The following is a 27,022-nucleotide window of genomic DNA, read 5'->3' as shown; positions in this document are numbered from 1 at the left end:
TTCTGGAACTGTGGTTCTTGGATCATATTATCAACCTTAGTAGAACGTTTCCCTTCAAATTTAGTTTAGAACTGATGGAAAAAATGCAAAGGATAGAAAAGCTGACCAGCTTAGCAGAGAAAGAGATGTTTTTGGTTACGTACAAAAGTCAAAGAACTAACCACAGATCAGGACCCTTGCAAACATATTTTCGAGGTCTACATGCCAATGGGGCCGGACTCTCCGGCCTCCCAGCTGTGTGTTTCTCGGCAGCGTGCCATTTGCTGACGGCATGATTCTCTGCTCCTGCCACTGTTAATAGGAATTCCCATTGAAGCCGCCTCCCAACGTCGGGAAACCCACGTTCAGGGGTGTGCTGCCGTCAGGACCAGAGAATCCGGCCACCAGCGAACGACCGGAGAGTTACGGCCGTAGTTCATTGTTTTTAAGGGCTGCGACAAGAGGGCTGGTGTCAGATGCAGCACATGGCAGATGGAGCCTCAAATAAACACTTGTTAGTCTCCCTTAATTTCGATCCTTAAGTACTTTCTTAATAATAATAATCTTTATTGTCACAAGTGGGCTTCCATTAACACTGCAATCAAGTTACTGTGAACAGCCCCTAGTTGCCACATTCCGGCGCCTGTTTGGGTGCACGGAGGGAGAATTCAGCATGTCCAAATTATCTAATAGCACGTCTTTCGGGACTTGAAGGAAGAAACCGGAGCAAACCCATACAGACACTGGGAGAATGTGCAGACTCAGCACAGACAGTGACCCAAGCTGGGAATCGAACCTGGGACCCTGGTGCTGTAAAGCAACAGAGCTAACCACTATGCTACCATGCTGTCTTCTTAGTGATGTTTCTGAGCATTTACTTCAGATGTTCAGGTTATTTTTCACTGTGGAAGGGGTTGATCTGTTAGGCAGGGTCAGAGAACTGAGAAACAATCTCCCTATGTCCCCATCAACATTTTTCCTCCAATCAACAGCAACAAGCAGATTCTTGATCATTCTTTCACTTTGTGATTGTGCTGCATAAACTAAATTGAATTATTTTCTGCAAATCAGTAAATTCAATTGTAAAATAATCTGTCACTATAAAGCAATTTGGGATATCCCGAGAATAAGTTAATATGTAAAAACACGCTGCGTTGTTTGTTCTGCGAGGTAACCTTACTATGCATGGGCAAATTCCTATCTTTTGGAGCTTCCATAACCCATGAAGTTAGCACTTGCATCACGGCTGCTTCTGCATGTCTTGCTACTTGGTCAGATAGCTTACCTATATCTGATTTTATTCTTTCTTCTCCCTTTTAAGCTCATGAAAGAGCTGTTCATCACTCCACCAACTATCACAGACCAGAGGAGAGTCCGCTTTAGCTTTGAACAAAATTATTGTAAAAGCAACTCCTTAATCAGTTGTCCGGAGGCATGTTTTCTGGTGGAACAAATATCCGTTCCCAAAATTGGAAACATTCTGCCACAGCTTGGCAGTCCATCTCGCAGTGTTGTGGCAAACTAATGATGTCTTCTGTTATTAGTGGGGAGTCAGATCAAATGGCAGCGATCTCACCCAGGGACCCTCATCAGTATTGTGTCTTTTTGGGGGCAGCACGGTGGCACAGTGGTTAGCACTGCTGCCTCACAGCTCCAGGGATCCGGGTTCAATGCCTGCCTTACACCTTCTCCCATGTCTGCGTGGGTTTCCTCCGGGTGCTCCGGTTTCCTTCCACAGTTCAATGATGTGCAGGGGAAGTGGATCGGCCATGCTAAATTTTTCCTTAGTTTCCAAAAGGTTAGGTGGGGTTACTGGGATAGGCGAGGACTTGGGCTTAAGTAGGGTGCTCTTTCCAAGGGTCGGTGCAGACTCGATGGGCCAAATGGCCTTCTGCACTGTAAGGATTACTATGCCTTTTTCTCCCCCTTGGTTTCATATTTAATATTGCACGTTGAAAAGGATTTTTCATGATTGAAGTGAATTCACAAGTCTGTTACATTAACTCCTCGGATCTATTACAGTAATTAACAGAAGGTTAGTTCCACATGATCGCCACCAGCTTGCACCTGAGCAGACATCATCCATGCCATCAGCAATGTTTTCTGAGCATAGTTTGAAACGATTATGGACAGTGTCTTCAGTCAATGTGTTTGCCAAGTGCCATGGGAATCATGTGACTTTACAATGGTGTCGCCTGCCAGTAACACATTACAACTCTTACATCGTATGTGTTTAGATACAAAATAAAGGCTGGCACAACACTTTACCATTGAAAAAGTTGAGCCTATTTCAAAATTTCAAAAGCCAAAATAATTTTCTATGTTATTTACGCGTAACTTTCTTCATGATAACCAGTTCTTCTTGCTCCTTAGCCTCACCATGGTTTTTTTTTACTTCTGATTAAGATGTGCTCAAATGCTCGTTCACATGGTGATTGAAATTCAGGGATGCTGCTGATTACAGCCATAGACTATTTATATTGCTCAGGTAGAGGTAGCATCAGATTCTTCAGAACAAGATGGAGGCAGCATCCTACTGCCTGTTACTACAGTGTAGCTATCAGGCAAATATTTCTTGCTGATACCCCTTTGGAATGTGCTTTATTCTGAAGTTCTCTAATAACAACCTTAATTTCTGCAGAGGGACCATTGTAATTAGAAAAAATAATGAAACCATTTTTATCACACGGAACAACAAGAAGCTTGGAATAAATGCCAAGCCACACACAGGAAACACTTTTCAGTGTTGTTTTAAAAATTTGCGCCCAGAGTTGAACTTGACAACTGTATTTATAGATGAGGGGAGCCCCACCTGATAACCTGTGCTTTTCCTAACCTTTTTTGGTCACTAAGGTCAATTTATCATGGCCAATCCACCTAACCTGCACGTCTTTGGACTGTGGGAGGAAGCCGGAGCACGCGGAGTAAATCCATGCAGACACGGGGAGATCGTGCAGACTCTGCACTGACAGTGATCCAGTGGGGAATCAAACCTGGGACCCTGGCGCTGTGAAGCCACAGTGCTATCCACTTGTACTACCGTGCTGCCCTAAGATTCCTCCCGTGCTGCCCTAGATTCTATATATATATATATACATGTACATCAAACACAACCATACCAAAAAGAAAGCGAACAGGAATACACATAACAAATACTTAAATATCTAACACTCCACCATCCCTCATCCCTGCCAATGCCCTCCACCTCCACCTTTTAACCCCCAACACTCCCTTCCTCGCCCCCGCTTCCACTACTGACATCTTAACTGTTTTCAAAGTAGTCAATGAACGCCTGCCATCTCCGGGCAAACCCCTCCACAGACCCTCTCAAGGTGAACTTGATCTTTTCCAACCTGAGGAATTCTGTGAGGTCGCGCACCCAAACCCCCAGTTTTGGCCGTCCCGAGTCCCTCCACTCCAATAAGATCCATCTCCGGGCTACCAGAGAGGCAAAGGCTAAAAAATCAGCCTCTCTCACTCCCTGGACTCCTGGGTCTTCCAACCACTTCAAAAATGCCACTTCGGGACTCGGGATCACCATCACCCTCAACACCTCAGACATACCATCAGCAAACCCCCGCCAGAATCCCTCCAACTTTGGTCAGGCCAAAAACATGTGGACATGGTTCATGGGCCCACCCGGGCACCACCCACACCTATCCTCTACCCCCTCAAAAAACTTGCCCATCATGGCCACTGTCACATGTGCCCTGTGTATTACCGTGAACGGAATAAGGCGAAGAGGATGCGTTTACCCAGCTCAGATCCTCCTCCCACAGCCCAGCCTCCAACTCCCTTCCAACCTCTTCCTCCCACTTACAATTAACTATTCCTATCGGGGCGTCCTCCCATCCATTAGCTCTCTATAGATTTCCAACACTCTACCCTCTCTCATCCCTGTTTTTGAGACCACCTTGTCTTGCAGCCCCAGAAGCGGCAGGACGGGAAAGGTCGGTACCTGTTTCCAAACATAATCTCTCACCTGCAAATACCAGAATCCATTCCTGCTGGGCAGCTCAAATTCCTCTCGCAACCCCTCCAAGCTCAAGAAGCTGCCCCCACAATGAATAGGCCCCCAAACTGCTCGATCCTCACCCGTTACCACCCACAGAATTCCACGTCCAGCCCACTCCGAGCGAACCTATGATTCCCACAGATCGGTCTCCAAACCGAGGCCCCCTCCAGCCTCAGATGCTGCCGCCAGTGTCCCCACACCCTCAGGGATGCCACCACCACCAGGCTTGTGGACTACCTGGCCGGCGAGAATGGCAGAGGCGCCGTCAAAAGAGCCCCTAAGCTCGAGTCCTTGAAAGAGGCTGACTCCATCCGCTCCCACACCGACCCCTCCCCCACTACCCACTTCCTGACCATGGCTATATTTGCTGCCCAGTAGTAATTTTTGGTGCTGCACTCTTGAAAGAAACCAGACTCTTGAGCAACAGTTTGATTTTATTTTAACTGAAGGTAGGATTTGAAGGTATATTTTGACAGTTTAAATTGTTTATTCGGCATCAGTGATGGAGGCAAAGTGATTTTAGATAATCTTTATAAATACTCTTGAGGTGAAGTAAGAGTAAATAATTATTGCATTTCATCACCCGATATATTGCTTATTGCAATGGAATCTCAGTTACTTTGCCCTGAAGTTTTCGGATGGTGGGGGTCCTCTTTGCATCCAAACAGTCAGTGGAAAACACAACCCCGCCAACTCCAACTGCCTCGCAGCCAATTTATGTCCCAATGAGCGTTCATTGGCTGCTGGCGGGACTTCCACCCCTTATTCAGGAGGAGGAGAACCTGATTTAGAGAGCTGCCGACCAATCACATTGCTGCAGTGGACTGAAGAGGAAGTCCAAGAAGATGTCAGAGACCAAATCCAGGGACCGTAAATTCGGTAACTTCGAGGGTTGGGGACGGTAGGGAAAGCCTGAGGGGTGGGGGTGCAAGGAGGGCAATCGGGGGGGGGGGGGAAGACTGGGTGGAGGGAGGTTGGGAGGACGCCGTCCCTTAAGGGGGGGGGGGAGCAGACAGAAGGGGGCTTCTTCTGGAGATATTCCCCTGACTCCCCCCCCCCCCCCCCCCCCATTAATTGGCCACTTAAAGGCCTCATTTGGGGCAAGGGAGGGCTTCCCCTCCGAGGCCTTGCCCACCACATTGTAAAATTGCTTTGTGAGGGGGTACGCAGGAATGTGGAGTGAATCTCGTCCCTTCAATTTCCCGCTCCCCCCACCTCCAGCCTAAAAACCCACTGGTGGAGGAGTGGAAGATTCTTGCCGTCTCTTCTTTCTACTCATGGACAAATCTATGAAGATACAAATATACTGCTAGTCTCTTCCATTTACAACCCTTGTAAACCCCCTACACATGGGGCTAAACGTTTGCAACAATTTGTGCCACCGAGCAGTGCGTCAGTTTGCTGCCACCCTCCTGCCCTCCAAGCAATTTTCTCAGAGGTGGGAACAGAGGCGGCAGGAACACCTGTCCGGAAGTGGCAAGTAGCCAATTAAAGTAGGTTAATGGGTTTATTTAGAACAATTGCCAGAGGCCCTGAGGATCAGACCAGCTGCCTGGAGGCAGCCTGCACGAGGCACACTGGGAGACCAGTGTTCCAGGCTGGCATTGATGCCTCCCACCTGCTTAGCCTTATGTGGCCTCAGACCACCCTGTGAAGGGCTCCCCTCCACCAATGGGTGCCCAGCAGTACAGGTAATTTTTAAATGTAAAACTCTTAAAAGCTGGAGGGAGAGATGCTCAGGATGGAGGCACCCTCTCTCACTTGCCTGAACTGCAGGCCTCACCTCCTTCAAAGCTGGCTCGCCTCCCATTCTGACCACGCAACCTGCTACCCCCGCTGTGTACCCCCTTTCAGGTTATTTTGCTGAATTGGTGAATAGAAGCAGCTTTATTCTGCAGCCAAAAAGTGAGACACCCACCTCCAACAGTGCTTGTCGCTGGCACTGAATGTCCAAAAACAAAGTCCTTGATGAGCACAAAAATGTCCAGAATAAAGAATAGCACTTCAATTTTTCCCATCATGCCAGAAGGGTAAGGGGAGAATTTCCTTGTATGCTTGGTGTATCAGCATCATAAACGTCTTATTTATAAATGTGTACGGAGAAAATCTTTCACTGAAGTTATTAACTCCCTGTAGTTTGTCTTCCTGCACTAGATTCTAAATGGACTGAGTAAACATCTCAGCTCTTGGGTAAATAGAAGTCACCTGTACTGCTGCAATTACTCTAGATTGACGTAACTCTCCCATTTCAATGAATAATCTCCCATCAAAATGGGGAGACCTTACCTGACTGCGGGGTTTGATTGACAACCTCTGATCAAATTAATAATACGATAATAATCGCTTATTGTCACAGGTAGGCTTCACTGAAGTTACTGAGGAAAGCCCCTAGTCGCCACATTCCGGCGCTGTACGGGGAGGCTGGTTGGGAAATTGAACCCGCGCTGCTGGCCTTGTTCTACATTACAAGCCAGCTGTTTAGCCCACTGTGCTAAACCAGCCCCCGGTTGTAGCCGATAACATGGAGGCGTGAGCTTCAGGCGCCAATTTTGCGAGGTTACAGTTATTTTTGTTATTCAGTTATGGGATGTGGGTGTCGCTGGCTGGGGCAGCATTTATTGCCCGTCTCGAATTGCCCTTGAACTGAGTGGTTTGATGGCTGTTTCAGAGGGCATTTAAGAGTCAACCACATTGCTGAGGGTCTCGAGTCACATGAAGGCCAGACACCAAGTAAGGACGACAGATTTCCTTCCCTATAGGACATTAGTGAACCAGATAGGTTTTTACGACAGTCGACAAGGGTCTCATGGTCATCGTTAGATTTTTTTCATTCCAGCTTTTATTGTATTCAAATTTCACCATTTGCTATGGTGGATTTCAAACTTGGGCCCCTTGGTCTCTGAGTTGTTAGTCCTGTGAAAATACCACTGTGCCACTGCCTCCTCCAGCGTTAGCAGTGTGTTGCTCCACATGTGCATCGATCATAAAATTGGATACACAAGATTCCTAAGCTGATTCACACTTTAGGCTGGGGCAGGTACTGGTGGGGAATGGCTTTCTAATATACAGACCTGAATGGGCCTCATTTAAATAGTATAATTGTTTGAAATTAAGTTTTGCGCTGAATTTTCTGACATCTGTTGAGGTACCTTGTCAATATAAGATTGCTACTCCTGGGACCATATTCTGTTGGAGTAGGTTTCTTTAAGGAAGATCGCAGATTCTTTCAATCCGGTTTTGCTCTATAGATTGTTGTGTTGTGAAGCCCGTCATTTTGGGTTATTTTGTCCCCAGTGCTTTCTTTCATTCTCTTTGGTTGCTGTCGCCATTCAAATATCACTGCACCATGTGCTGGGTTGAGTATTGATTTGGAAGTTCTAAACACAGTGCATGGTTTAGATGAGAGAGCAATGTTGTTTAGATACTTAGCCAGACCCCCAAGTTGTTGGTAAGGTCTGATAAGGGGTAATAAAGTAGACAAAGTTTGGGCTTCAATACACTTGCTTAGTGAAGAAAGCCACAGGATTCCACGGGTTTTGAACAAACAAAAAGACATTTTACTGTACAAGGTCAAAAAAAAAACAATTTACAGTATCAATCTTATATACCATGTTTGAAGCACATGTGGATTAACAGAAAAGCTGTGGTCCGATATACCACACTGCATAATAAATGACAGATGCTACCAAAATAAATTCCATGGATTTCTCAATAACATACCCAGACTTTAGTTCCATTGTGAGTCAACCAATCTCACTGAAACTCTGTCTCTCTCATGAAGGTTTCCAATCTTCACCTTAAAAGATCTTGCCTTAGAATTCTCACTAAGCATTGTTCGAACTTGGACGGCTTCAACGATGGGCAACCTCGTGGTGTTTCAATTTCACCTTCCAAGATTGTTTTCCCTTGGAATCCTGAGTACACTGAAACACTGGCTGACAAGCACAATTTCAGCTCTTTGGCCACACCAAACAGAAAAGCACTGCTCCAAAGTGGTGCATTTGCTCCAACGGCCCACATCATGGAGTCGCCAACCTTTGACTATCTTTGTGGATCTTCTAAGCTTCTCTCGAGCCCACTTCAATTGAAGTCTGCTGTCCACAGCCATTTCTCTGTTCCCAGTTTCTCTGCTCCTTTCTTTTAACTTATCTGGGGCCTGTTGCTGTCCCTGGTTTTTGTCCCTCACCTGGGACGCTTGCTGGCTGACTGACTAAAAAAACCACTGACTCTTGAACTGATCTGTTGTACCATCAAAACACCCCAAGAGAGTCCCACCCATGTTACTAGGCAGGAATGAATGTAACTAACAGTGGAACATTCTGTGCCTTAAATATTACAATGTCCATAGTCTGCTTACATAATCTAGCACACGGGAACACAGAAAAAAATGGATTTCATAACAAGGTTAAAGAGGGAAACAACAAATGCCACAATTTCCTATATTTAACACCAGAGGTCCAAGTTTGTGAATCCCTCCACTATAATCGCGTCACCACCATCTCCACTTTGACAAACTGTGGCAGTCGCACCATCTGCTGTACGATGACTTGCGGACAGCATCTGGGACAGGGACAGTTCCTCCCATAGGAGTGAATGTTACCACAGCAAGGAAAAGGCATCTATCATATGAGATAGTCATCGAGTCCACACACTGTGTCAAGCAAATGACAAACTCTACTTGTCAGACACAACACCTTTGTCACTTACCTTCTGGGGAAAACAGAAAGCATTAGTTGGGCACAGTGCATAGGTTTCCCTGGGTTGCAGAGTTTCCTTGCGTGCAAGGCATCACAGGAATTACCCATGTGAGCAGCATGGCCTCTTAAATGAACCTGGTGATATGTGATAATGATCGATGGTGTTTGGCTCCAGAAACATTATTATACACATCAGTGGCTTTTCCCCAAGGTCCATGGCATCCTCATTTTTGGAAGGAGATGAAACACTAGGAAGGATGGATGTTGGGCTAACCTCTACAACAGAAGGGGCACTACTTCAGGATAGAGGTGCCATTCCTCAGCTGCCACCTGCACATTCAACAAAATTGTGCTGGGCTGGCTGGGAACAATGGAAGTGGGTCATTTAAATTTACAAGAGCTGTGTATAATGCTTGAAGTGACACTTTGCCTAGGGATGGGGAAAATTATCACCAGAGGTTTGTGCCATGGCTGGGGGACCCAAAGAAAAATAGGTGCAAAAGTGATAAATACTTTATTTCACCTGCCTCCTGATATTGGCAAACATCCATTGCAGCCCGATGCAAGGGACCTGGATAACTGAAATGGCCCAGCCAGCAAGATCTCTTGATACAGCTGCATTTGTAGTTTTAATGGAAGGTGATCATCATTCTTTTGATGCACTTTGTGCAACAGCCTTTTCAACTCCTCACCATCAAAGGGAGCGATAACTTTTATTGTGCCCTTGTGAAAATTGAGCCCATGACCCTTCATTGCGATTTCCTGTTTAATGGTGAGCTGCAGCCCTAAAGAGATTCTGTCTTGTCATATTCCATCTTGCCATGCTAATGTCTCCGGGCAAGTCAAACACTTAAGCTACTCAAGTTAGAGAGAGCCCTTCCCAGCACTCAATATGGCACGACCCTTGCTCCAAACTGCCTGTGAGGTTCTGAAATTTGCTGTTGAGTAGACAGGAACACGGTAATGTAAGTTTAGTTATTGTTATTTAGTATCGGGGTGGCGTAGTCGTTAGCATTGTTGCCTCATGGTGCTGAGGACCCAGATTCGATCCCGGCCCCGGGTCACAGTCCGTGTGGAGTTTGCACATTCTCCGCATGTCTGCATGGGTCTCACCCCCACAACCCAAAGATGTGCAGGGTAGGTGGATTGGCCACGCTAAATTGCCCCTTAATTGAAATTTTAAAAAACATTTGTTATATAGTATCCGATTGGCTAACTTATTTATAAAACTTGTCAGTTTGGCAATAATTATGTGACCTGCATTTTGAAGCAGTACTTCCAGTCACTGGCCCAGTGGAAAACCAAATAAGGCGGACTTTTATCTGTGGGAATTGGAAAATACACTTAATTGCAAGACCATGTTTACATGTGAAAAAATACCAACCAGCCTTCTAACATTCAACCCAGTGATTCTACTAATCCAGAAGCGAGGTACCATTGATCTATGATACAGTCTCCATTACAATCTGGGAAACATCAACAAGAGGTAAAATACATGCAGTTCTGAAATTACATCGTGAAATTGGTTTCTGGGCAAAAAGGATTTTTGTGCATTGTTTAATGCTCGAAGAGACCAAAGGCTTATGAACGTTACAGCAACTTGGAATAACTCACATTAATTGTGTTTGGTGGATGCCTGGAGAGTATGTCCACCTGAACTTTGTGGGTCAGCTCACTTGAATTTTTACTGGGGGGAGGAATGAGGAATAATGGGCGGGATTCTGTGATCCTGAGGCTAAGTGCTGAGGCTAAGTGTTGTGTTTCCCGACAGCGTCAACACGGCCTCAGGATCAGCAATTCTGGCTCCTACAGGGGTCCAGCACAGCACTGGAGCAGTTCATGCCACTCCAGCTGCTGATCCTGTCGTGAACTGGGTGCCGCGGGGTCCGCACATGGGCAGTGGCACCGGCGCCAAGGCGCGCATTCGTGGTGGCTCCCTTCAACGTGTCGGCCCCGACACAACATGGCGCAGGGCTACAGAGGCCGGCGCAGAAGAAAGGAGGCCCCAGCCAGAGAGGCCGGCCTGCCGATCAGTGGACCCCAATCGCAGGCCAGGCCACATCAGAGCCCTCCCCTGGGGTCGGCCCCCCACAGGCCGCCCCGCCAACCCTTCCAGGCTGAGTTCCTGCCGGCTAAGAGCAGAAGGTGTGGACGGCGCCGGCAGGACTCAGCTTTGTTATGACGGCGCTCGGCCCATCCCGGGCCGAGAATCGGGGGGGGGGGGAGCGTGTAGAGCGGCCCCCGACTGGCGCCGCGCCAACCATGCCGGCGCTATTGGAGTGTGCCGGATTCAGGGCGGTGTGACCCCATTCGCGCCGGTCACAGGGATTCTCCGGCCCGGCCCCGGGCTGAGAGGATCCCGCCCAATGTGCTGGGGTGCATGGAAATTAATTGTGTTCCAGCGGATAATTCAAGCAGCTCGCTGCCGAAGAAGTGAGGGAGTGTGCTTTGTCCGTTGAGTTAACTATCAACTGTCCAGGTGGAGATCCCATGACTGGCTTCACAACACTTCACAAATGTAAAAGGAGTTGATGGGTTTGCTGTCGGAACTCACAAATCGATTTGGGTGTTACAATGCTCCACGCACCTTGGGAAAACCAACAGCTGTAAAACTGCCTGGTCCTATTTTACTGTTGTCTTCCTGTTATCCCCAGATGATAAATAAACCCACCTCTAGCTGCAATCCTGGTTGCTTTTACAGCAAACAAACATGGCACCATATAATGTAAAAGTTAAGTGTGGTCATCACATCCATTGTCACAGTGAGAGCAATACAAATACATATGATCACTTTTAATCTACACATCCTTCATTAACATCTGTAATGCCTCTATGTTCTATGGGGAGGACAGCGCGGGGTGATATTTGATCAGGTGATCTCCTTAAATGACGCCAGACTGTCCCTGTGCTCCTTTCTGTATTTCTTGTCCTTCTGCTCTTCCATGATACTGGCTTACCTGACATATTCATCCATTATCTGCTTCGAGAAAGCCCTCAGTCTGAACTGCGTGGGGTGAGGTGGGAGAAGAGGGGAAAATTGAAATCTCCTGGTAGTTTTGCATTCTCAGAAGCAGAGAAGCAAGTCCAGATCTGTGTAGGCAGGAAAACCGTGAGGAGAATCAATGCAAAACATCAATCCCAGCTGCAGAGATCATTATTAAAACTTTCCATGTTCTTGAGGCCCACAAAAACTCCATTTCCATCTTTCTCAGCTAACTGCTTTAATTTTCTGATTTTTAGTCTAACACCCTGGACCAGATTTTCTTCTCCCCATGGAAATGGGAGTTGTCTCACAAAACCCAGAACATAGGCTTTCTTTTGCAGGAGGAACAACTTTCTTGTGCCTTCCCAGGCCCGTGTCATTTTCACTTGACATTTTCACAGCCTGGGAAGGTCCTGGATGCAAATGTACATATGACTCTTCAAAGATTGGGATCCCCATTGTGAGGATGACAGAAAACTATATTTCCTTTCACACACTATTTTCATGTGCTGGTCTAAATTCCGGAAACCCCCCCCCCCCCCCCCCCCCCAAAAAGTACCTCCTTGGAAGGACCATGACCAAAGCGGGAGACTGCTGAGGGTACATTCTGACAGGTAAGTGCAAGTTTTGACCTCTTCAAGTGTCACTATTAGATTTTGTATTGTACGTAAATCTGTATTTAATGCAGTGATTCATCAAAGGTATGTTGACCATTACATTGACCAGCACTGTGAACATGCATTGCTGTATTTTTTCTCAATTGAGAAAGTGTCATCATGCTTTCAAGACTGTCGACAATTGTGCTCAGTCATGTTTTTGACTGAAATTTAAACATGCAGATATATTTTACTTTGAAAACAATGACCCTGTTGTTGAATAATGAAAAACCGCTAGGCACCTGCTTGCATCCTTTGATCTGCTTTGAAGTTGAATATAACACCATCTTTTTGGAATCAATTTCAGATTCTTGTAGCTGCAATCAAATGTTCTGACAGCTGTGGCTGTTATGTATGCTCGGCTGAGTTCCAGAAGCCCCTGAAATACTTAGCTCGGCAGGTAGTCTATTGACACAGCTGCACAGGGGAATGACTGACAGTTTAAAAAGTTTGAAATAACCTAATCTGTCTTTGATGTAGTTTCTAACTACAAGTTTTTTTGTTTACATAACTTAATGGCCAATTAAGGGGTAAAACCTTTATTTTCCTGTAGGGATACATTATTTGTGGTATCAATGAAAGAGGGTTGAATAATCGTTTTATTAGATTGCTATAGGTTTTTTTTACACCTGTATTTAAAATAATTCCTATTGCTATTGTGTGGTTCCTGAGTAATTTACATATTGGGTGAGTGGCTATGGAAGATAAATGGGGGACATGGTTGGGGATTGGAAAACGGCATGGAGTAAGCATGGGGTGGAATGGAGGGGCCACGGGGTGGGTGCAAGGGTGTGGAGCAGTCTCTGAGTACCAAGGTGAGCCTTTTGACGAGCCCACTTTTGCACCCATGTTCCTCCCGCTCTCCATCACAAGCTGTCCTGAGAACCCGAACACTGGGTAAGACAATGGCAATCCTGGGCAAATTCAGTCAGGAATCAAATATGCATTTTGCAAGCCAGGAGAGGACTTGCGTTTCGCACCCCTAACACAAATATCCAACCCTTCCTGAAAACATTGAGAGTATAAAATCAGGAAACCTGGAGCTACAATGCCATTGCAAAATATGATGTGGCGATGCCGGCATTGGACTGGGGTGAGCACAGTAGGAAGTCTTCCAACACCAGGTTAAAGTCCAACAGGTTTGTTTCAAATCACTAGCTTTCAGAGCTCTGCTCCTTCCTCAGTGCTCCGAAAGCTAGTGATTTGAAACAAACCTGTTGGACTTTAACCTGGTGTTGGAAGACTTCTTACATTGCAAAATATCATCAAGAATTTTATCTTAAACTTTGCTGCCAAAATAGTTTTTTTGTTACTGCAATTACGTGAAAAATGGTAGGGAATTTCAGGACTACTATTTTTCTATTACATTTCCGCCCCCAAGCTCTCACTGCTTCCTTTTCATTCACTTACTTGGCTTCGAAACAAAACTCCACAAGGTTAAATGGACCAAGAACCTATCACTCTTTGGCATGTCTTGTCACATCAAACAAGACAGCGTAAACTCAAAAATCTCAGAAGAGCATGTCTGCATGACTAAACAATGTGCTAATGGTTAACATTAAAAGGTAAAATTAAGCATGATCAGACAGCCTTTATGGATAAATGCAAATATATCCATGAAGCCATCTGTAGCTGATGGGGCACGAGGCCAAGTCAGCTGGAGTAACTGGAAAGTGGTAATTTTTACCTTCAAAATGAAGATGTCAGTGCAAACTGACATAAGATGCAGAAGCAATGAGACACCAGAAACCCCAAATTAACAATGTTCAAGCTCACTTGCTGACTATCTATTCATAATGCAATTATAATTGGCGCACTTAGTCATACAGGAGATCTCTGCAGCAGTGTAACAAATGGGTCATGTTTCTTATCACCAGCATTGTTTGACTAATGAAACTGATCTAACACAGGAATGGCATATATCAGATTGGTAATTGGTGGAAATGTAATAAATGCATTGGTACCACTGTGATTTGTTTCCCCCGAATAATTGCTATCCCCACCCTCAAAGACACATTTTATCATATTGAGTTGGGAGGATGTCAGTCTAGGCTTCGATTATATTTAGGACCATACTCGGGGATTTTCATTGACCGAATACCAGAACGTTTGCTGAGACTGTTAGAACTGAATTCTAGGAGTGATGTGTTGACCCTGGAATACAGGACATGTGCATGAGTAACACAGAAACTGAGGCTACTCATAACATTTGTGTGTAGTAGGATTGGGAGGATTCATAAAATGTGGCAAATGAGCAAATGTGGCAGGAGTGCCTGAAACAGTAAGTACTGCCTTGCTGAGCCTTCACCTTTTTGAAATTTAAAACAAAAACAGATTAGGCTTGTGTATTAAAACCGCTATTAAAATAGAACAAAACAGAATGCCATATGAATGGGTTAAACATTTTCTATTATTACTGGGCTTATAATTTGTGTGTCTGCATTTCTGACATCATTGGGAATTTACCGAACTGTCTCTTCTAAAACTTCCATTTGGTTGCTTAGGAACATACAGCAAGGTCAAGAATGTAATCAGTCTAAAATTTCTATGAGCGCTTTTACAGAAGACAGCATCTATGGATAGTTGAATAAGAACCAAATCCGTTATATCCTAAATGTGATATTTCTCTCTGTTTGCATTAGCGGCAATCGGTGCATATTTCATGAAGTATTATCCTTGAGAAATTAGATCTTAAAGAACAACATATTGAACAACATTTAATTTGAAAGGTGAAGAAAAATTGTTTTGAAGTTTCTGTTTATTACCCAAATCAATCAAGGTGGGCCTAAGAAGATTGAACAATCTACATCTATATGTTTTTTAAAAATTGTACGTTAGCATTAGTCTCATCTGATTGGCTTATTTACTTCATACTGATTCCAACAAAATAATCCACGGGAATGACATAACCTACATCCCATTATTCTCATAATGAGCCGATTAAACCCGACCACGAGACTATAATATTTCCTCTAAAGGTAACCACTTGTGTTGGCATGGTGGCTCAGTGGTTAGCACTGCTGCCTCATAGCGTCAGGGACCCGGGTTCGATTCCAGGCTTGGGTGACTGTGTGTAGTTTGCACGTTCTCTCCGTGTCTGCGTGGGTTTCCTCCAGAGGCTCCTGTTCCCTCCCACAGTCCAAAGATGTGCAGGTTAGGTGGATTGGTCATGCTAAAATTGCCCCTTAGTGTCCAGGGATGTGCAGGTTAGGTGGGGCTATGGGATTCCGGGAATAGAGTGGAGGTGTGGACCTAGGTAGGGTGCTCTTTCACAGAGTCTGTACAGACGTGATGGGCTAAGTGGCCTCCTTCTTCACAGTAGGGATTCTATCATTCTGTGTCTCACTTTCCCAGATTTGCTCACAGCTCACTGCACTGAACTGCATCACATATATTCCACTTGGACTGTTACTTTTCTCTCTCTCTCTCTCAACCGCTCTCCGTCACTCTCTTTTCCCCTTTCGCTCCCCCACTCGCTTTCACTTTCTTCTTTCTCCTCCTCTTCTCGCTCTGTAATGACACATCAAACAGGTGCAAACTTTATTTGGCTTTTCTTTCTGTTCCCAGCTGATTCTGAATTTTCGTAGTCAGACATATCTTTGTGGAATAACAGCAATCTCAAACAACAATATGATTACCTCCAAGAAGGATAGCCACTAATTACTTGTCCAACAATTTATGAATGTTGCTGAAACGGTTCTAGAATCTCCTCAGCAGCCAAGTTAAGAGCAGTACAGCTCTCTGCAAAACATGTGAATGTATTCCTGACCACACATGGACAGACACCTGATCCCAGTAACAGTACTTCCAACAAGGGATGTGCAGAACTTAAGTCGTAGCTGCGTGCTTGCATACAACACAAACCTAGGAGGCACTGAACCGTCGGTCTATGAACACGTGTCCTTTGGTAATCACCTGCTTCCAGTAAATGTCATCCCAAAGAATCATAGAATAGAACCATAGAATTCCTACAGAGCAGAAAGGCCATTCAGCCCATCAAGTCTGCACAAACCCTCTGAAAGAGCACCCTACCTCGGCCAATAACCCCACCCTATCCCCATAACCCCACCTAACCTGCACATATTTGGACACCAAGGACCAATTTAGCATGGCCAAATATAGGTGGCCCTCAATTCAACCATTAAGTAACTCAGTTCCAAAGAAGAGACATATTGGATTCGAAAGGTTATATCTGTTTCACTCTCCACAGTTGCTGCCAAACCTGCTGAGTTTTTCCAACACTTTATGTTTTTATTTCAGATGTCCAGAATCCTCAGGAATTTGCTTTCGTATCATTAAACAGCTCAATTAGTTACCTGGTAAGAGAGATCACTCCACTAAGATTCCACTGCCGGCAATATGCCGGATCACCAGCCCTCCGATCCCTCAGCCCAAAGCCCAATGACAGGGAAAATTCAGCTCAGCGTTTCCACATGTGACAAAGAGCAAAACTAAACATCACCAATATAAGATAGTCACCCAGAAATCAAATAGAAAGTCCAAAAGTAATTCTTATTTCCAGGAAGTGCTGGAAACGTAGAACTCAAATTCTCAACACAAGTAGTTGAGACAAATAATAGTATAGACCCCTTTAAGAGAAAGCTTGATAAGCATACATAAAGGAGTAGGGAATTGAGGGCTGCGTTGATAGCTAGATGAGGGAGGATGCTCATGCATGGACTGGTTGGGACAAGTAGCCTGTTCCGACACTCTATATTCTGTATATTTCGAAGTTATGCTATATAAAACGATTTTGTACTATCTTGGGCTAAAATAGGAATTGGACGGAATTTTCAAACCCCCCCTCCCTCCCCCGTGACGCGTTTCCCCGTGGCAAAGGTGGCCTGCCATTGTCATAGAATCATAGAACTTACAGTGCAGACGGAGGCCGTTCAGTCCATCGAGTCTGCAGTGGCCCTTGGAAAGAGCACCCCACCTAAGCCCACACCCTATCCCCATAACCCCACACAACCCAACCTTTTGTTTTTGACATTAAGGGCAATTTAGCATGGCCAATCCACCTAACCTGCACATTCCCGTTCCAGCCTCCCCGAACAGGCGGCGGAATGTGGTGACTAGGGCTTTTCACAGTAACTTCATTGAAGCCTACTTGTGACAATAAGTGATTATTATTATTATTATTATATCTTTGGACTGTGGGAGGAAACCAGAGCACCAGAGGAAACCCACGCAGACACGAGGGGAAAGTGCAATCTCCACACAGACAGTCACCCAAACTGGGAATCAAACCTGGGACTCTGGAGCTGTGAGGCAACTGTTCTAACCACTGTGCTAATATGTTGCTACAGATTTAGATTACTGTAAAATCAAAGGGGCAGTATTAACATCTTGTGATCGTTTACTTCTCATAGTTTTATGCCCAAGTACAGAAGAATCTACAGTCATACACCAGTATTGTTGTTATGATAAATGTAGTGTGTAGTTTTAGCCTGAGATGCTCCCTCATCTGTGAGTATCTCCAGCATTTCCTGTTTTTATTTCAAATTTCACAGTATATTGGTTTTGCATTCGTGTTTAATTCACTGCCAATACTCTTCCAAGAGTGTTCACCTTGAAGAAACCCTGCTCTTCTCTTCGATCAAATTTCTGTTTGACTCTTTTATCTTGTTCACCTTCATTGCTTTGTATTTTCCTTCTCACGTTTGATCAAATGCTTCGTTGCATTCCCACAGCTTTCCTCTGCAATTGTCTCTAGCTCCAATTTACTTCAGCAACTTTGACATGCTCTATCTTGACCTGTCCTTGTCCCCAGTCCATATCCTCTTCTGCCTCATCCAGCGCTTGAAGCTTTTCTTTGTGTTGATGTTAGATACAAACGCCCTTCTGGATCCTTCTTTCCATTTACTGTCCTCTGATATTTCAAGTATCATCCTGTCGTGTATTTATTATCCTCTCTGACTTTCACCTCTATGACCCAAAGGCCTCAGCTTCATCCCATGAGCCCTCACCTCAACAATATTATTGTCACATGTAGGCTTGCATTACACTGCAATGAAGTTACTGTGAAAAGCCCCTAGTTGCCGCATTCCGACGCCTGTTCGGGTACACAGAGGGAGAATTCAGAATGTCCAAATTACCCAACGGCACATATTTCGGGACTTGTGGGAGTCGAGCAGAGCTCTTTTTCTGTCACCCTCGTCTTCCGTCCTACGTCTTTGGCCCGGAGTCTTCCCCCTGCACAGTGGATCCCTTCTTCCACCTTCAGAATTCCTGTACCATTTTGGACTCCTCCCTCTGACCTCTCTTGACCTTTTCAATGGGAACTGTCCACGTGATATCAGACATCTTGATTTCTCTGCTCTCCTCATTCAGTAGGTGGTGTGGCGGAGGCGTATTCAGTCGTGGCCTTCAAAAGGGAATTGGAGAATTGTCTGAAGAGAAAAAACATTTGCAGTGTTGAGGGAAAGGGGCAGCGGATTAACTGAGTTGCTCTGGCACAGAGTGGACATGAGCATGACAGGCTGAATGGCCTCCTGAGCTGTAACCATTCTATGATTGTATAAGTGCAAATTGTTGTCAATGTTTGTATTTCTGTCTCAGAATTCAGGAGCATTCAATGGGCTTTCTATACTATATCAAGTATAACCCAATGGCAAATAGGAAATGATCAGTCCTGAGGTACATTGGAAGTGTCTTTTCTTAGATGCATGATTCTGTTCATGGAAGCTGTCATTTAAAATAAGCATGAATGAAGAGTGTTGGAACAGGGCTTGCATCATACAAACAATTTGTTGCATTTATTAATTGGTTCAGTTAGGCTCATAAATTGTTCTTGAACCTTTATGAACACAATCAGCCCACACCTATCTTCAGATTATTTCTCACTTTTTATGAAATGTTGGCGCCTGAGGGAAATGTTCCCGATCTGTTCTCAATGTGGGGCAATGGCGTTGCTGAAGGGTAATGAATAGGATTCGAGCCTAGGATGTTATTTGGGTTATGTTGGAATAAGGTTGAAGCATTGTAAATACACAAATTCAATATGTTGTGGAGCTCGAAAGCAAACGTAGAATCTTTCAGCACTGCAACGTCCTAAAACGTCTGCTTCAGAAATCTTTCACTGTGACTTGCGCAATGAAAATGTAGCCAACACCAGCATTATCTGGGCTACTAAAAAAAATCATGTCACCCAATAGAAAGAGGGAGAGATTAGTAAATTGTTTGTTTTCTTATTACAGTAAAGGCACTCAGCAGAAATGCCTCCATTTTAATTAAATGCACCTTGCCCTTTATTCATTCTTTGTATTTAACTGTTAATTACTTGCATCTTATCCTGTCTTTGCCAGAGGAGAGTCTATGCCAACGTGAAGCCTCTGCGGAAGAGGAACTCCATGATGGGCACATCCCTGAGCAGTTTGCAGGTTTACTGCATGGCTCTTCCCCAGCCTGTGAGTCTCCAGAGAACCCTTATCATCTGTACACTAAAGCAAATAAGGAGTTCAGCACTGACAACGCCTTGAGAATCAAAGGGCCAACCCAAGAGCCAAATTTAATTAAAGCAAATTCACTACAATGCACAGATGAAACAAATGAGGCACAACGGCTGCAAGCTGTCAGTGATGCATCAATATTAAACCGAGACAGCAAACCACAAGTTCTTTATAAAACCATTTTACACACAAAAGTGAACCAGAATGACACTGACACAGTAGTCAGCACCAGAACTTTACGGAATAACGATCTCTGGACAAGCAGCACAGGAGAGAAGCTTGGCTTTGAGGACAGGGCATGCACTTTAGGAAGGGTAAGGTCAGGAGGCAAGACTCTCCTCGAGTTACAATTAGCCCGAAACATTTCAAAGTCGGATTCCAACCTGATTACTTGTTCGCCTATTGAGGAAGAATCAAGGAACAGTCGCTGTGAGTCCGTCTCAAACTACTTTAAAGAAAACAAGCAGTGCACCGGAAAATGTCTGGAACGAACACCTTCTTTCACAGCTGAATGGGAAGAGGTAAGAGTTGTTATAAAAGTACCATATGTTCCAAATGTCAATTGTGGATATTCCAAGATTGCGTAGTGTTTAAATTGTAATTTGTATTAGGGGAACTGAGGGATCATTAAAGCAATGGCAAATACAATGGCCAAATAGATGAGTGAATGATGGCTAGTTTCTGGTAGCATGACATACATTTAATGCAGTAAACTGCAGTCCAGTGTACACTGCCCACCAAACGAACCATACTTGCTGATGCATTAATGTTAATATATGAAGCATCTTGAAACATGCAGAGTCCAATAAACACCTGCTTGGACATATGCATTAGAAAGTCATTAATTTAATAATCTGAACTCAGTCCCCACACAGCAGTTTTAATTTCATTCTGAAACTAATAAAATGTAATTTGAGAAATAGTTTTTGGGAATAGCAGAAATTACTTTGAGCATGTGGTGTGGGCTATGCATGCTGCCTTTTCACCCCTGGGACCTGTATTCCACTTTAGCACAGAATTAGAGGCTGAGAGTCTCCTAGCTGTTGGCTGTGTATTTCGATTGGATATCACTTCGGGGAATATCAATGCAGCTCTTGGATGCCAAAGAGCTCATGTTTCAACAGTAACAACGAGGCTCGACAGTCTGATTGAGAAGAGCCACAAGATTGTGGAAGGAATTACACTAGTGGAGGAGGTATAATTGGGAATGAGTGGAAAGCACATTTCTGGGGCAGAGATAGGGTGGCTTTTATTCGGCAATTAATGGTTCACCTTCTGAAGGCCTGATGCTCTCACTGGAAGTCAGAAAATAGATATATAACTCCACCCAGGGGCTGGTTTAGCTCACTGAGCTAAATCACTGGCTTTTAAAGCAGACCAAGCAGGCCAGCAGCACGGTTCGATTCCCGTACCAGCCTCCCCGGACAGGCGCCGGAATGTGGCGACTAGGGACTTTTCACAGTAACTTCATTGAAGTCTACTCGTGACAATAAGCGATTTTCATTTCATTTCATTTCATCCTTGGTATCTTCATTGCAAAATACCTGATTAATGAATTCAATAAATTACAGTATTCTGAACAACACTACCATTAATTATTCAGTTTTCAAGTAATTTTATGCTTTCCAAAAAAATTGAAAATTTCAGTTCCTTTGATAATTTGCAGAAAATGTGCAAAATAACTGCTGTTATGATGAGTTTGAGACGTTGCTAATTCCAGTGTTTCCATATTGGTGAATTCAGCTTTCCATTACCCCCAGCCAGGATACCTCAGGCTTTCACTGACAATATTACATTGCTTTCAACCCTAGGTTATGGGAATTTACATTGTGGACTTCTCACTTAGAAATCATGTTTCCAACATAAAAAGGAGCCAATTTGTGCATATTATCGGTTCCAGCTCTTTGCCGGAACAATTCAAGAGTGAATCTCTCTGCTCTGTTTCCCCATAACCTTGTATTATCCTTTGCTTCAAGTGTGTATCCAGGTCTCCCTTTAGTGTTGCAACAGTCTAATTTGTTCTCCGTCGAAAGCATTAACTGCTTCAGTAATATGTTGAGAAAAGCTATTTCTTCAAACCTCTCTTTGTGACACTAAATTGATGAACCAATTCCCAGTTAATAGGGCACAATTCACACCGCATGATGCCCGGCGCGGAACCGGACGCGGTGGGTGAAACAAAGGAGAGGCCCAAATCGGACTTTGCTCTGGCCGTGAGCCAATTGCAAGTCACCTGACATGCATCGCCTGCACAATCTGAATCACACCATCGCTGGCTTATTAACATATGCTGCGCCACATTCACCTGGTGCCCAGGTGTCACCCGCCGCACCGGTGAGGCCTCAACCAGCTGCCAATTAGTACTGATCTCCAAAAGCAGAGACCAGATGTGATGGCCACTCAGCAGTCCTGGAGGCTATTGGAGCCCCCTGGGGACAGGGCAGGGCAGTGCCCTGGCTTTCGGACACCGGAGAAGTGTCAACCAGGCATCCAGGTAGGCACTGTCATGGTGCCTGGTTGGCACTGCCAGGATTCCGATTCCAAGAGCAATTCCTAGGTGCCAGGATGTCCAATTGCAAGTTTGGCACTGCCAAGGGTCTGGACCTGAGGGAGCCATGCCATGAAAGGGAGGGCTGGGGGGGATGAAGAGTAAGGGGGCGATATGATGTGGCCTCATAGAGGTTGGGGGTGATGAGGGAGGGGTGTCCTCGCTTGGGGGGGGGGGTGGGGTAATACCCATGTCTGCTGGGTGTGGCACTACCCGTGGGTTGGGGTGAGGGGGGTCCCTTAAGCTCACTTGGAGATCAGTGCACCCTTTCAAATTGATGCCCCGATCTCCGAGGAGCCGGTCTCACCAGCAAGTTCAGCTCCCCACTGCTGAAAACATTTCTAAGTGTGTGCTAGACCAGGGAGAATCCACCCAAGGCCCAGAAAAATACCTTAAGTGTGGGTGAATCTAGGTCTGGATCTCACCCAAAAGGTCAGCAGGGAACACCCAAAATGACACTTAGATATTTTTTGGCTGAATCGCTCCCATAGTCATTAGCATCTCAAATTGCGTCATAATTTTAGAAACCCTTAAATGCCCCCTTGACCTTCAGTACGGTGTCAGGATCCCACATTTACTTACTTTTGAATAGATCATTCAAACAGAAGTAGTCTTTAAAGATTGATTCAAGGTTTTTGTGGTGAGGGTAAAAACATTGAGGAAGACAAATGTATGGTTACACCATGCAAAATTCTGCTCTGTAAAGAGACTTGTGTAACTGTGCAAATGTTTTCCTCAGGGTTACAAGCAATCCTTATAACTTCCAGGATTAAGTGGCGTATGAGAAGGACCGTACCTTTATGTGGCCAATGAATCTTGGAACTCATCAAGGATTAAGGATTTTGGGCCTCAGTTATTTTCCGCTTATAGGTATAACATGCACTTTCTCTGCATTCTATGCATATTGATGCATTCAGGATTTTTTGAGGAGAGGAATGTAACTAAGCCAAAAGCTGAGCAAACAGTTATAATGGATCCCATGGCGAGCCTAATCAGAACGGAACACAGTCTTTGCTTCTGCAGGTGTGCAAAGCTCTGGAAAGGATGAGCCAGGGAAGCAGCAGTTTAGAGATTAATGGTTCTTACTATGTTCTTTGCAGATTGATAAAATCATGAGCTCCATAGGAGCTGGGATCAATACAGGCCTGAAAGGAAAGCATGATGATGCTTCAGGTAAGGAACAACACCTGAAGTTCACACAATTACATTTGCATTAAACTCATGAAGACAGTCGCTTAGCACGGTGGCACAGTGGTTAGCACTGCTGCCTCACTGCGCTGAGGTCCCAGGTTCGATCCCGGTTCTGGGTCACTGTCCGTGTGGAGTTTGCACATTCTCCCCGTGTTTGCGTGGGTTCGCCCTCACAACACAAAAGCAGGATTGGTGGATTGGCCACGCAAAATTGCCCCTTAATTGTGAAAAATGAATTGGGTATTCTAAAAATTTATTTTAAAAAAAATTCATGAAGGCAACAAGTATTTTACGGTTAATGAATAATACGTTTCCTCAAGGCACTTGTCAGAGTGTTTTCATTAATATATTCGTGCCAATTCCATTCAGTGAAAGATTTCTTCCTGGGCTTTGTTAAGCGTGTGCATCATTTGGAAAAATATGAGCTAATAAATGAAATTCAGTGCGGGCTCATTAAAGGTGAATCATGTTCAACTAACTTGATTAAGTTATTTGATGAAGTAACGCAGAGGGTTGATGAGGGTAGTGTGGTTGGTGTTGTATATGTTGACTTTTTGGAAATGAGCCATTTAATAGACTTAAGCAAAATTAAAGCCCATGGGATAAATGGGACAGTGGCAACATGGAAAATAAACTCTCAGGAACCAGGCGAGTAGTGATGAATGAAAACAGAAATTGCTGGAAAAAACGCAGCAGGTCTGGCAGTATCTGTGGAGAGAGGAACAGAGTTAGTGTTTCAACATAGGCAGATACATGGCAGATGAAATTTAATGCAGAGAAATGTGAGTGTTGCATTTCCTAGGAAGAATAAAGAAAGGCAAATGTACAAAATGGTGCAATTTTATGGAGGGCATTGGAACGGTGAGATCTGGGGATGTTCACAAACCTTTTGAGGTGACAGGATAATCTGAAAAGGCTGTTGAAAATATACATGATTTGTGGCTTTATGAACTAAGACATAAAATGCAAAAGCAAGAAATTTATGCTAAACCTTTTTAAAACATGCCTTCAGCCTCATCTAGATTACTATATTAAACTCTATGCAACAAACCTGAGTAAGGTTGCCACAGTTTAAGAGGGAGTGCAGTGAGACATTTACTACAATGGTACCAGCAATGTGGGAGTTCAGGTATAGAACATAGAACATTACAGCGCGATACGGGCCCTTCGGCCCTCGATGTTGCGCTGACCCGTGAAACCATCTGAAGCCTATCTGGCCTACACTATTCCATTTTCATCCATATGTCTATTCAGTGACCACTTAAATGCCCTTAAATTTGGCGAGTCTACTACTGTTGCAGGTAGGGCGTTCCACACCCCTACTACTCTCTGAGTAAAGAAACTGCCTCTGACATCTATCCTATATCTACCACCCCTCAATTTAAAGCTATGTCCCCTCGTGTTGGTCATTACCATCCGAGGAAAGAGACTCTCACTGTCCACCCTATCTAACCCTCTGACTATCTTATATGTCTCTATTAAGTCACCTCTCAGCCTTCTCCTCTCTAACGAAAACAACCTCAAGTCCCTGAGCTTTTCCTCGTAAGACCTTCCCTCCATACCAGGCAACATCCTAGTAAATCTCCTCTGAACCCTTTCCAAAGCTTCCACATCCTTCCAAAAATGTGGTGACCAGAACTGCACGCAGTACTCCAGGTGCGGCCGCACCAGAGTTTTGTACAGCTGCAGCATGACCTTGTGGCTCCGAAACTCAATCCCCCTACTGATAAAGGCTAGCACACCATATGCCTTCTTAACAGCCCTATTAACCTGTGTGGCAACTTTCAGGGATTTATGTACCTGGATGCTGAGATCTCCCTGTTCATCTACACTACCAAGAATCTTGCCATTAGCCCAGTACTCTGCATTCCTGTTACTCCTTCCAAAGTGAACTACCTCACACTTTTCCGCATTAAACTCCATCTGCCACCTCTCAGCCCAGCTCTGCAGCTTATCTATGTCCCTCTGTAACCTATAACATCCTTCAGCACTATCCACAACTCCACCGACCTTCGTGTCATCTGCAAATTTACTAACCCATCCTTCTACACCCTCTTCCAGGTCATTTATAAAAATGACAAACAGCAGTGGCCCCAAAACAGATCCTTGCGGTACACCACTAGTAACTGAACTCCAGGATGAACATTTGCCATCAACCACCACCCTCTGTCTTCTTTCAGCTAGCCAATTACTGATCCAAACCGCTAAATCACCTTCAATCCCATACTTCCGTATTTTCTGCAATAGCCTACCGTGGGGAACCTTATCAAACGCCTTACTGAAATCCATATATCCATATAATCCCTCCCTTCTTAACATCAACCGCTTTACCCTCATCCACCTGTTTGGTCACCTTTTCAAAAAACTCAATAAGGTTTGTGAGGCATGACCTACCCTTCACAAAACCGTGTTGAGTATCGCTAATCAACTTGTTCTTTTCAAGATGATTATAAACCCTATCTCTTATAACCTTTTCCAACATTTTACCCACAACCGAAGTAAGGCTCACAGGTCTATAATTACCAGGGTTGTCTCTACTCCCCTTCTTGAACAAGGGGACAACATTTGCTATCCTCCAGTCTTCCGGCACTATTCCTGTCGACAAAGACGACATAAAGATCAAGGACAAAGGCTCTGCAATCTCCTCCCTGGCTTCCCAGAGAATCCTAGGATAAATCCCATCTGGCCCAGGGGACTTATCTATTTTTACACTTTCCAAAATTGCTAACACCTCCTCCTTGTGAACCTCAATCCCATCTAGCCTGGTCGACTGTACCTGAGTATTCTCCTCGACAACATTGTCTTTCTCCAGTGTAAACACTGACGAAAAATATCCATTTAACGCTTCCCCTAGCTCCTCTGATTCCATACACAACTTTCCACTACTATCCTTGATTGGCCCTAATCTTACTCTAGTCATTCTTTTGTTCCTGATATACCTATAGAAAGCCTTAGGGTTTTCCTTGATCCTATCCGCCAACGACTTTTCGTGTCCTCTCCTCGCTCTTCTTAACTCTCCCTTTAGGTCCTTCCTGGCTAACTTGTACTACTATCCTTGATTGGCCCTAATCTTACTCTAGTCATTCTTTTGTTCCTGATATACCTATAGAAAGCCTTAGGGTTTTCCTTGATCCTATCCGCCAACGACTTTTCGTGTCCTCTCCTCGCTCTTCTTAACTCTCCCTTTAGGTCCTTCCTGGCTAACTTGTAACTCTCAAGTGCCCTAACTGAGCCTTCATGTCTCATCCTAACATAAGCCTTCTTCTTCCTCTTGACAAGTGCTTCAACTTCTTTAGTAAACCACGGTTCCCTTGCTCGACAACTTCCTCCCTGCCTGACAGGTACATACTTATCAAGGACACGCAGTAGCTGTTCCTTGAAAAAGCTCACATTTCAATTGTACCCATCCCCTGCAGTTTCCTTCCCCATCCTATACATCCTAAATCTTGCCGAATAGCATCATAATTGCCTTTCCCCCAGCTATAATTCTTGCCTTGCGGTA

The 27,022-nt window shown here is 44.6% G+C and overlaps 1 protein-coding gene across 14 annotated transcripts in view; it reads left to right on the top strand.

Moving 5' to 3' along the window:
• Window positions 1–27,022, top strand: part of anks1b (ankyrin repeat and sterile alpha motif domain containing 1B) — a 1,080,298-nt gene that overhangs the window by 897,524 nt on the left and 155,752 nt on the right. For all 14 annotated transcript variants that reach the window (XR_005462295.1, XM_038811308.1, XM_038811309.1 and 11 more), the window contains 2 exons: window positions 19,638–20,302; window positions 23,430–23,502. Coding sequence is in view for 13 of the 14 variants with exons in the window: in XM_038811308.1 (XP_038667236.1) it covers window positions 19,638–20,302; window positions 23,430–23,502 (738 nt within the window). In the remaining variant the exon portion in view is untranslated. The remainder of the gene's footprint in view (window positions 1–19,637; window positions 20,303–23,429; window positions 23,503–27,022) is intronic.

Source organism: Scyliorhinus canicula, chromosome 11 (genome assembly GCF_902713615.1).
Source record: "Scyliorhinus canicula chromosome 11, sScyCan1.1, whole genome shotgun sequence".
NCBI classification, from domain to species: domain Eukaryota; kingdom Metazoa; phylum Chordata; class Chondrichthyes; order Carcharhiniformes; family Scyliorhinidae; genus Scyliorhinus; species Scyliorhinus canicula.
This window is presented reverse-complemented; position numbering and strand designations above follow the sequence as displayed.